This window comes from Macaca mulatta, chromosome 1 (genome assembly GCF_049350105.2).
Source record: "Macaca mulatta isolate MMU2019108-1 chromosome 1, T2T-MMU8v2.0, whole genome shotgun sequence".
Lineage (NCBI taxonomy): Eukaryota > Metazoa > Chordata > Mammalia > Primates > Cercopithecidae > Macaca > Macaca mulatta.
In genome coordinates this window covers 36,905,968-36,918,475 of record NC_133406.1, presented here as the reverse complement: position 1 = coordinate 36,918,475, position 12,508 = coordinate 36,905,968, and the positions used below count along the sequence as shown (strand labels likewise).

The window sequence follows — 12,508 nt, the reverse complement described above, 5'->3', positions numbered from 1 at the left end:
TGTGTGTGTGTGTGTGTGTGTGTGTGTGTGATGGAATGCTACTCAGCCATGAAAAGGAATGAATTAACAGCATTTGCAGTGACCTGGATGAGATTGGAGAATCTTTTTTGGGGGGGGGAGGAGACAGAGTCTCACTCTGTCACCCAGGCTGAGTGCAGTGGCATGATCTCAGCTCACTGAAGCCTCCGCCTCCTGGGCTCAAGAGATTCTCCTGCCTCAGCCTCCTGAGTAGCTGGGACTACCGAAGACTCTTATTGTAAGTGAAGTAGCTCAGGAATGGAAAACCAAACACCGTATCTTCTCACTGATACATGGGAGCTAAGCTATGAGGATGCAAAGGCATAAGAATGATACAATGTACTTTGGGGACTTGGGGAGAAGGGTGGGAGGGGGGCAAGGGATAAAAGACTACAAATAGGGTGCAGTGTATACTGCTCGAGTGATGGGCGCACCAAAATCTCAGAAATCACCACTAAAGAACTTACTCATGTAACCAAACACTACCTGTACCCCAGTAACCTATGGAAAAATAAAAAATCAAAGTTTGTTGTCAGACTCATGCAAGGTTAAATCCAATCGCCTTTAAATTCCCTTCTGCTCTCAAGTCTCTGATTCTGTATAGTTCTCAGATTTCTTCCTAGATCTGATATGCCAAGATCATGTCCGCGGTACTTCATTAAGTTTCTCAAAGTATACTATAATTTACAACTTATAATCTTGATAAAATCATTCAGTGGTTATTTCACAATAATTCTGGCCAAGATCTGGACAGCGTACTAAAATGAATATTTGTTAAAAGTGAATAATTTAGAAAGATGATGTTTCTTCAGTGTTTAAATGTAAAAAAAAAAGTTTCATAAATGTGTACATAGAACCTTCCCCTTCTTTCTCAGACCCCAGACACTGACATATAGGCCATCAGATCATACCTATATAGTATGACTCTGATAACAATGGGAGTTTCTTCAGAATTTACTGGAGGAGAACACCTTCAAAGAGGCTGAAATACAAACAAGAGTTGAGTTTGTGATGGCACATGATATTCACTGATTTGAGATTCTTGGTAAGCAGGTGGTAAACACTCCCAACCTGTAGTCGAGAAAAGATAGGTACTGATATATAAATAGAGAAGTATATGAGATGCTTTTTAAATTCTACCTTTAATGATGTTCGATAATAATCTTTTATCTAAGCCATTATTCTTCCTGTTTTGCATCTTCTTTTTTTTCAATCCCTGATAAGGTATAGATAATAGGTTACCTAATAAGGATTTACCTAATATTATACTTCAATCCCTGATAATAAGGTAACACTGGAATAGGTAGCGTGTACAAATGAGAAGTGAAAGCAAGCCAAGGACAGAATATCAACATTTAAGAGGCAGACAAGGGTGAAAGTCTAAAACAAGGGTGAAAAGAAATAAAGAAGCAGGAGAAAAACCAGGACACTTTTGTCTTGTGAAGACAGGTTGCAAAAGGAGTGAATGGTTAAGAGAGCCAAATGCTACAGAGAAGCCAGGTTAAATACAGAATTGAAGATACTTGGATCTGGCAATAAGGTGACCTTATAGAGTTAAAACAAATTAATTATGATGGAATGGAAAGAGAGAAAGTAGCAGCAGAGAGACAAGGTCAAGGGACACACTTTTGAGGATGGGAGAAATGACTATGTTTTAGATGGATAAAATGGAACAATTAGAGAAGACATTAAAGAGGCAAAAGAGAGAAGCCACTGAACATGGGACTAAGTGCTTGAAGGAAGAAATAACCTTGGACGGAAAGACTGAGACTGGAGGGGAGGGAAAAGGGTGAGCACAGAAGCAGATGAACCTGAGGATATGCCTCACAAAGTGGCAGGGAGCTTCTACCTGAAAACCATTCTTTCCTTTATAAAATCACCTGCTAAAAACATGACGCAAAATGCTGAGTGGATGATTCTCTTCCTTAGAGGGAAGAAGAGCTGTCAAAGATCTTGATCAGAACTAAAATTCTCATATGTTAGGGTAAATGAACAAGGATTCAGAACATTGATTGGAAAAAGCTGTGAACCTTATCTACTGAAATACAGGAATAACCTGAATAATAACCAACGCTAACATGTGGCAAATACCTCTTCAAGTAGCTGCTCTATTTCTTCATATGTCAATAATGTAATTTTTCTGCCTTTGATATTAGAAAGGAGGCAAGAGCATGTGTTGATCCATTCATAACATTCTTTCTGAAAAGAGATAAAAGATTACAAGCAGAAAAAACCAGCATATTTATTCACTCACTGCTATTGAGGAACTGCTAAATACAATTCCTCTAAACATAACTACATTCAATTAACTTTATATCAGTTCAGTTCAAAGATATGTGCAGAGGTGACTGGGTATTAACACAGACCTAAATCATATTCTCTCTTATTGACAGGGTTTGGGATCTGGGTTGTAATGGGACAGGGTGTAGTGAAGTGCCATAAAAACAGATACAAAAAGATTGTTTTATTTACTAATGTCTAAATGGCCTCCTAATAAATTTTATGCAACTGAACAGGTCAACTGTGATTGCATAATAACAATAGAAGTAGCAAACACCTACCTTGTACTTAATTATATGTCAGACTCTGTTCTAAGCATTATGCATATATTAACTCATTTGATCCTCAATATGAGACATTACCTATTATTATCCTCATTTTTTAAGATGAGGAAACTGAGAAATTGAATAGTTAAATGTCTTGCTGAAGGTCACAAAAATAGTTAAGTATGATGTTTGGATTCTAATCTAGGTGGTCTGTGCTTAACCACTAAAAAAAAATCCCTCTACCACTAATAAAGTGAATGAATAAAGATTTGAGACCCTTTTGGAAAAGATGCTCACCTTCTATCTATTGAGATATGGGAAAGGTCTATAGCAGGTTTTAATCACCTAAGGTAAATAGTTAAACTGTATTTACTCTACCAAGATCTCCTAACAGCTAAGAGCTGGTTTCAATGTTTAAAAGGTACATTATTCCTTATTAGTTAATAAAAGCCCTGAGAACTAGGACATATTATCCTCTCTGGGAACAGAGATCTGATCACTCTAGCCAAAAAACAGCAGCGTGTGGTGAAATAATGACCCACTGTAGGCTCCTGAAATCAACCACGATGAGCAGTAATATACCTTATATTTCTCTCATTATTAGCCTTTTTTTTTTTTAAGACAGGATCTTGCTCTACTGCTCAGGCTGGAGTGCAGTGGAGCAATCTCAGCTCGGCACAACCTCTGCCTCCCCGGTTCAAGGGATTCTCCTGCCTCAACCTCCTGAGTAGCTGCGAGCACCCACTATCATACCTGGCTAATTTTGTATTTTTAGTAGAGATGCAGTTTCACCACGTTGGCCAGGCTGGTCTCCAATTCCCGACCTCAGGTGATCCACCCGCCTCAGCCTCCCAAACTGCTTGGATTACAGATATGAACCACCGCACCTGAACCCTGTCCAGCATCATGCAAATCTCCTTGGCTGGAAAGGAGCCCAAGAAACATTAGCTGGTGGGAAACTCTCACTAATGTCATCCAAATATCAGTCTAGTAGGTCAAATGCTAGAATGTGGCATAAGCCACACAGCATTACCATAGAGCCGCATTAGACAAGGCTTCTCTGGAAAACCATCTTCTTCTTTTCACCCTGTGGGATGTGGATGAGGCCACAGAAATCCCAAAGTCTGATGTCATAAAGATTCATGTACCACAGAGGTTTGTCTAGATCAGGGGAAGACGGTAGCAGTCCAGGATGGTGATGAATTTGAAATAAAAATAACCTTCATGAAGACGGAACTAGCCATTTTTTTAAAGAGTACCTCAGTATGGTCTGCTGAGCCCCCTACCATAAACTTGCTTGATATACTCTTGAAAGGCCTCAGGCTTAGAGAAGAGGCATATCATTTTCTTAGCAGAAGAAGGTCTTTGTGTGGGCTCAGTTGCAGCCTTATCTCTGGTGTGAGAGCAGATTCTCAGCCTCCTCTGATAACACTCCCCCAGTTTATTTATCTGAAATCACTAGAAAACAGTTATTAAGTGAGAAAGAGTTTAACAGAGGACCAAAGTAGCACTAGTGGAAAGTGTAGGTCCTCAAAGAGATGGTCAGGTTATGGGCATCCAGTCAGGCGCTGGGGTGGCACAGGCAATGAATGGCCCATAACACAAGGCTTCCACAAAATCTAATCTGGATGGTTTTATGTAAGTCCCTGAACCCTGAAGTGCCCTCAGGAAGGGCTCCTCATGATAGTGTCCTCCGTATGGCTACAGCCTTAACTTTTATAGGGAGATACACCTCAAAACATCTTGAAATCCTCATTCCAGATTGCCTTTATCTGAAAACCTGGTCTCACCACACAGAGCTCTCCCTCCTTTTAGGTAAATGAGGACTAAGTGTGTCATGGAGCTGGCCAGTGGGTCTCCACCACCATCTGTGGCAGGTCCAGCCTGCCAAAATCAGGATCCACACCACATCCTGGGGTGGACAGAAGAAGGGGCTAGTCCCAGCAGGTATGAGAAGGTTTGAACACATTTCTAGATGTATAGTGTGGGCTCCAAGAGACTGCTTGGTTCAGAGGTATATCAGCCTGTTGTGAAGAACCCTTCTGAAGCCTTCCCAGAACCAAAATGAGAACTCAGACATTTCATTCAACTCTTAGATGAGAAGTGACATACAAATACCTATAGTAGCACATTTCCAAATAGTAAAATATTATTGCTTCCCTGACACGTACCCTAACTGTTCATGGTGTTTTAGTCTTATAATTTTCTACCACATGAAATTTGCTATTTTAAATTTGGATTTAGCACCTATATATTAATATGTAAGATTTATTTTCTCTATACTCATCTGGACTTTTTAAAGGATATTATTAGCTATGTGAAATAAAATGGGAAAACTTTCAGTCACTGTCTATGCTCTTACGCTGTTTATATAGCGTGGGGATTACCCTACTGCTTGAGAGTCTGAAAAAACCTGTCTGAGGAATCCAGGCAATATTTTTAGCATTTCTAAAAATTACTGCATCCAATTTTTCACTGAAAGTTGGCCAATTTTCTCCTTCAAGTATTAATGATACTTACTTTCTATTTTCCTAGAAAAGTCTCCACCTCCTAGAGATTTAAAATTTATCAGCAAGATGCTGTACATAAAAATTTTTTATAACACACTGTTTAAAAACTGTGAGATCTGTCTTACATACAGAGACATAAAAATGCACATATGCAGTTTAAAGAGAGAATTGATCCTTATATTCCAGTCTTCATATGCCATAATATTCATAATAATTATTCTACTATTTATGGACATTTGAGTTGTTTCCAGTTTGGGGATACTTCTAGGAATAATCTTGGAATATCTTTTTTTTTAATTTTTATTTTCTTTAGATGGAGTTTCGCTGTTGTTGCCCAGGCTGGAGTGCAATGGCACGATCCTGGCTCACTGCCACCTCCACCTCCTGGATTCAAGCGATTCTCCTGCCTCAGCCTCCCAAGTAGCTGGGATTATAGGCATGCACCACCACGCCCAGCTAATTTTGTATTTTCAGTATAGATGGGGTTTCTCCATGTTGGTCAGGCTGGTCTTGAACTCCCAACCTCAGCCTCCCAAAGTGCTGGGATTACAGGCATGAGCCACTATGCCTGGCCAGAATGTTCTTACATATGTCTCTTAGTCTAGAGCACTTGTGTAAGAGTTTCTCTGGTATATTGACAGATTAATAGAATTGTTTGTTGCAAGGTGTGTTGCAACTTTAACAGATAATGTTAACTGATTTCCAAAGTGAACATACAAATTTATATTCTTACCAGCAGTATAGGAAGTACCTGTTGCTCCCCTCTTCTTAACACTTATATTGCCAGACTTGGCAATTACTTTTTTTTTTTTTTTTTCTTTTAGATGGAGTTTTGCTCTGTTGCCCAGGCTGAAGTGCAATGGTGCGATCTCAGCTCACCACAACCTCTGCCTCCCAGGTTCAAGCGCTTCCCCTGCCTCACCCTCCCCAGTAGTTGGGATTGCAGGTGCGTGCCACCGTGCTGGGCTAATTTTGTATTTTTAGCAGAGACAGGGTTTCACCATCCTGGCCAGGCTGATCTTGAACTCCTGACCTCAGGTGATCCGCCCACCTCGGCCTCCCAAAGTGCTGGAATTACACGCATGAGCCACCGCATTCGGCCTAGACTTTGTAATTTTTGCCAATTTGTTATGTAAGTAATGATATTAGTTTGTATTTCCCTTATCACTTATGAAATTGAACAGCTTTTCATAAGTATGTCAGCCATTTGGATTTTCTCCTTTGTGAAGTATACATTCAAGCTTTCTGCCCATTTTTCTACTGGGTTGTGTATTTTTATAATATTGGTTCCTAGAAGGTCATTTTATATTCTGGATACTGGTCCTTTGCCAGTTATAAGTGTTGCAAATGCATTCTCCCATTTTGTGGATTGTTTTTGTTTTAATGGTATTTTCTTGATAAAAATAATTCTTAAATTTAAGGTAATCAAAACTATGAACCTTTTCCTTTTGAGTTAGTGTTCCTTATCTCTTATTTTAAAAAACATTTTCCGACGGGCGGATCACAAGGTCAGGAGATCGAGACCATCCTGGCTAACCCGGTGAAACCCTGTCTCTACTAAAAAATACCAAAAACTAGCCGGGCGAGGTGGTGGGCGCCTGTAGTCCCAGCTACTCGGGAGGCTGAGGCAGGAGAATGGCGTAAACCTGGGAGGCGGAGCTTGCAGTGAGCTGAGATCCGGCCACTGCACTCCAGCCTGTGCGACAGAGCAAGACTCCATCTCAAAAACAACAACAACAACAACAACAACAACAAAACATTTTCCTACCCCTAAGATCTGAAATATCGTCTTCTAAAAGCTTTATAATTTTGACTTTCACATGTAGATTTCTAGTCGCTTTGGAATTGATTTTTGTGTGAAGTACAAGTCTAATTTCATCTTTCCTATATAGATAACCAATATTCCTAGTTTTGGGGTTTTTTTGTTTTGTTTTGTTTTAAGACAGAGTCTCGCTCTGTCGCCCAGGCTGGAATGCAGTGGCGCAATCTCAGCTCACTGCAACCACTGCCTCCTGGATTCAAGCGATTCTCCTGCCTCAACCTCCTGAGTAGCTGGATCTACAGGCGTGCGCCACCATGCCTGGTTAATTTTTTGTATTTTTAGTAGAGACAGTGTTTCACCGTATTAGTCAGGATGGCCTCGATCTCCTGACCTCGTGATCCGCCCTCCTCAGCCTCCAAAAGTGCTGGGATTACAGGCGTGAGCCACTGTGCCCAGTCCCCTAGTATTTTTAATTGGAAAGTTCATCATTTCCTCATTAATTCTATATGCCATCCTTATATAAAAGGCCATAAATTTTTGGTTCTGTTTTTTGATTCCATTGACACAGTTGTCCACCTTTGAACTAACACTATGCTGTGTCAGTTTAGCTTTACGAGAAATTTAAAATATGAGAGGATGAGTCCTCTCACCTCATTTTCAAGAGTGTGTTAGCTATTCTTGATTCTTTGAATATCCAAAACAGCTTTTAGAGACAGTTTGTCAAGTTTAAAAAAAAAAAAAAAACCTGTTGGAAACTTGATTGTGACCCCTAGATTAGTGCTGTTTAATAGAACTTTCCACAGTGATAGAAATGTTCTATGTGTGCATGGTCCAATATGATCCCTGGTAGCAATATGTACTACTTAGCACTTAAAATATGGCTAATATGACTGAAGAGATAAATTTTTAAATTTAAATTAATTCAGCTGGGCATGGTGGCTCATGCCTATAATCCCAGCACTTTGGGAGGCTGAGATGGGTGGATTACTTGAGGCCAGGCATTCAAGACCAGCCTGACCAACATGGCAAAACCCCGTCTCTACTAAAAAGACAAAAATTAGCCAGGCATGGTGGCCTGTGCCTGTAATCCCAGCTACTCAGGAGGCTGAGGAGCTAGAATCTCTTGAACCCGGGAGGTGGAGGTTGCAGTGAGCCAACATTGCACCAGTGCACTCCAGCCTGGGCAACAGAGCCAGATTTTGTCTCAAAAAATAAAAATAAAAATAAATTCAAATGTAAATAGCAATATGTGGCTAGTGGCTACTGTATTGGACAGGACCGCTACATTCTCCTCTCTCTGAGGAAAATTGACGTCTTTACAATATAGAGTCTTCCAGTTCATGAACACGGTGTATCTTCATTTAGGTGTTTTAATGTTTCTCAAATAATGTTTGAACTATACTCCAGAAAGGAACTGATCAACTTTTATTAGATTTATTCCTAAGTAATTTATATTTTGAAATTATCATAAATATTACCTTTTGTGTTTCATTTTAGAACTACTTAATGCTGGCAGGCATTACATATATATACATATACACACACACAATGTACCCTGCAATTAATGGCAATCTATATTTATATACACACACACATATATATGTTATATATATATGCCATTAATTTTTTATTAATTGGGTTGTATCCAGTGTACCTATAGATACATTACAGAAGTTATATTACTAACTTACATTCCTAGAATAAAGTTAACGTGTTCATAATGTATTACCCCTCTCATTTACTGCTGGATTTGATTTGCCTGTATTTTGTTTAGGATTTTGTATTCCACATGAGACTGGTCTGTAATTTCCCTTTCTTGCACAATGCCTTTTGGGTTTTTGTATAAAAAGTATTCCCTCTTCTTTAGACCCTGAAAGAGTCTGTATAAGAATAGAATTATTTATTTCTTAAATGTTTGATAGGCTTGCTGTTGAAGCTGTCTACACCTAGAGCATCTTTTGGGGGAAGATTTTTGACTAATTCCTTTAATGGTTATAGGACTAGTTGGGTTTTTAATTTATTCTCAAGTCTTCTGGGTTATATTTATTTGTCCATTTCATCTAAGTTTTCAAATGTTTGTGATAATGTCCTTCATAATCTCTTCCTACTATTTTTTGAATATCTGAATCATCTGAATTACACATTCTTGATATATTTTTTTGCATCTTTTTGTCTTAATCTTGCCAAAAGCTTCCCAATTTTACTATTTTAGCAGACCAATTTTGGGCTCTCTTGATCATCTTTTTAGTCAGGTTTTCAAAAACATACGATACACCCATTGGAAGTGTATAATTTAATGGTTTTTAGTTATTCACAAAGTTGTGCAACCATCGCTACAATCTAATCCTAGAATATTTTCATCAGGCCCAAAGAAAGCCTGTACCTGTTAGCAGTTGTTCATTTCCCATTCCTGCCCCTCCTTTACGAGCTCCAGGCAGCCACTAATCTTTCTGTCTCTATAGATTTGCCTATGCTGGGCATTTTATGTGAATAAAATAATACAATATATTGGTCTTTTGAAATATTTTATGTGCATAAAATACTATGTGGTCTTTCGAAACATCACAATATGTTACTGACTTCTTTCACTCAGCGTGTTTTCAAGGTTCTTCCATGTTGTTGCATGTATCAGTGCTTCTTTTTTACTGCCAAATAATGTTCTGTTATATAAATATAATGCGTTTTTTTAATCTAGTCAGCAATTGACGGACATTTAGGTTGTTTCCAGCTTTGGTCTATTATTGTTTGCTCTTGCGAATAGCACAGCAATGAACATGTGAGTGCATACGTCTTTTTGATAGAATGATTTATTTTCTTTTGGTATGTACACAGTAATGGGATTGCTGTGTTGAACCATAGCTCTGTTTTAAGTTTATTGAGAAATCTCCAGACTGCTTTCCGTGATGGCTAGATTAATTTACATTGCCACCAAGAGTGAATTAACAGTATTCCTTTTTCTCTGCAGCCTCACTAGCATCTGTTGTTTTTCTTGACTTTTTAATAATAGCTATTCTGACTGGTGTCAGATAGTATATCATTGTGGTTTTGATTTGTATTTCTCTGATGATTAGTGATGCTGAGAATTTTTTCATATGTTTGTTGGCCACTGTGTATCTTCTTTTGAGAAATATCTGTTCGTGTCTTTTGCCCATTTTTAAGTGGGCTATTTGGTTTTTGCTTGTAGATTTGTTTGAGTTCCCTACAGATTCTAGATATTAGGCCTTTGTCAGACACATAGTTTGCAAATATCTTCCCCTATTTTGGAGGTTTTCTGTTTTTCTAATGACAGTTTCCTTTCTGTGCAGATGTTCTTTAATTAGGACCCACTTGTCTATTTTTGTTTTTGTTGCTACTGCTTTTGGAGACTTAGCCAAAAATTATTTGCCAAGGCCAATGTCAAGAAGAGAATTTTCTAGTCTTGTCTTCCAGGATTTTTGTAGTTTGATGTCTTACATTTAAATCTTTAATCCAGTTATCCCAGCACCATTTAATGAATAGTGAGTCTTTTCCCCCTTGCTAGTTTTTGTCAGCCTTGTTGAAGATCAGATGGTTGGTAGGTGTGAGGCTATATTTCTAAGTTTTCTATTATGTTCCATTCGTCTCCATGTCTGTTTTTGTACCAGTACCATGCTGTTTTGGTTACTTTATTATATAGTTTGAAGTAAGGTAGTGTGATGCCTCCAGCTTTGTTCCTTTTGCTCAGGACTGCTTTGGCTATGTGGGCTCTCTTTCAGTTCCATAAGAATTTTTAATATTTTTTCAAATTCCGTGAAGAATGACATCGATAGTTTGATAGGAATAGAACTGAATTTGTAAACTGCTTTGGGCAGTATGCCCATTTTTATGATATTGATTCTTCTTATCCATGAGCATGAAATGTTTTTCCATTAATTGGTGTCATCTCTGATTTCTTTCAGCAGTGTTTTGTAGTTCTTCTTGTAGAGACCTTTCACCTCCTTGGCTAGATGTATTCCTACGTATTTGATTTGATTTTCTTGTGGCTATTAAAAGTGGAACTGTGTTCTTGATTTCACTCTCAGCCTGAACATTATTGGTGTATAGAAATACTATTGATTTTGTATATTGACTTAGTATCCTAAACTTTACTAAAGTTGTTTATCAATTCTAGGAGACTTTTGGCAGAGTCTTTAAGATTTTCTAGGTATAGAATCCTATCATCGGCAAAGAGAGATAGTTTGACTTCTTCTTTTCCTAGTTGGAGGCATTTTATTTCTTTCTCTTGCCTAACTGCTCTGGCTAGGACTTCCAGAGCTATGTTGAATAGGAGTAGTAAGACTGAGCATCCTGTCTTGTTCCATTTCTCAAGGGGAGTGGTTCAAGCTTTTGCCCATTCAGTACGATGTTGGCTCTGGGTTTGTCATAGATGACTCTTATTATTTTGAGGTATGTTCCTTCAATGTCTAGTCTGTTGAGGGTTTTTATCATGAAAGGATATTGGATTTCATTGAAAGCCTTTTCTGTGTCTATGGAGATGCAGTGTTAAGAGCGTAATTTCGTAATGATAAAGAGTCAGTTCACTCTAAATGTATTTGCACTTAATAACATAGCTTCAAAATACATGAAGCAAAAACTGATAGAACTCCAAGAAAATAGACAAAACATAATTATAGTTAAGGTTTCAATACTCCTCTCCAAATAACTGATGGATCAAGTAGACAGAAAATCAATAAGGATATAGGACACTTAAATAAGAGTATCAACCAATTTGATTTGAACTCCATCAATAACAGAATAAATATTCTTCTCAATTGTACATGGAACAGTTACCAAGACAGATCATATTCTAGGTTCTCAAACAAGTCTCAATACATTGGAAAGGATGTAAGTGGTACAAAGTATGTTCTCTGACCACAATGAAATCATATTACAAATCAATAGCAGAAGAGCTCTGGAAAATACTCAAATATTTGGGAACTAAATATACTTCTAAATAACCCATGGATGAAAGAAGAATGCAAAATGGATATTAAAATGTATCTTACATGGAATTAAAATAAGAACACAACATATCAAAATCTGTGAGATGCAGCTAAAGGAGAAAGTTTGTAGTACTAAATGCCTACAGGGGGTTGGAGGGGAGGAGGTAAAAAGGTCTCAAATCAATAATCTCAGCTACACTTTAAGAAACTAGAAAATGAAGAGCAAATTAAACCCAGAATAAGAAAATAAAAACAATAAAGACTAGACTGGAAATTAAGGACATAGAAAACAGAAAAATTGTGGAGAAAAATCAATGAAAGCAAAATCTGGTTCTTTGAGATCAAGAAAACTGGACAATCTTTGTGTAGATTCACGAAGACAACAAAAGAGAGGATTCAAAATTTCCATAACAGAATGAGAGAGTGGTCATCCTACAATTATTAAAAAGATAACAAGGGAATATTGTGAGCAATTGCATGACAATAAATTAGACAACTTAGATGAAATTGCAAATTCCTTACAAGTCCAAAGCTCACTCAAGAAAAGGAAATAATAGCTCTATATGTGATAAATTTATTTAAACTTGTTAAAGAAATTAGATAGCTCTATATTTGTTACTTAAAAACTTTCCCACAATGCCAAGATGCTTCACTGGTGAATTCTACCAAACATCTATAGAAGAAATAAAACAATTCTACACATATTATTTTCTAAAACAGAAGAGTAAGAAA

General features: G+C 37.8%; 1 protein-coding gene across 2 annotated transcripts in view; it reads right to left on the bottom strand.

Annotated features, from left to right (window-relative positions):
* Window positions 1-12,508, bottom strand: part of AXDND1 (axonemal dynein light chain domain containing 1) — a 201,704-nt gene that overhangs the window by 47,594 nt on the left and 141,602 nt on the right. For both annotated transcript variants that reach the window (XM_078000904.1, XM_001115400.5), the window contains exon 21: window positions 2,110-2,217. In XM_078000904.1, the coding sequence (XP_077857030.1) occupies window positions 2,110-2,217 (108 nt within the window). The remainder of the gene's footprint in view (window positions 1-2,109; window positions 2,218-12,508) is intronic.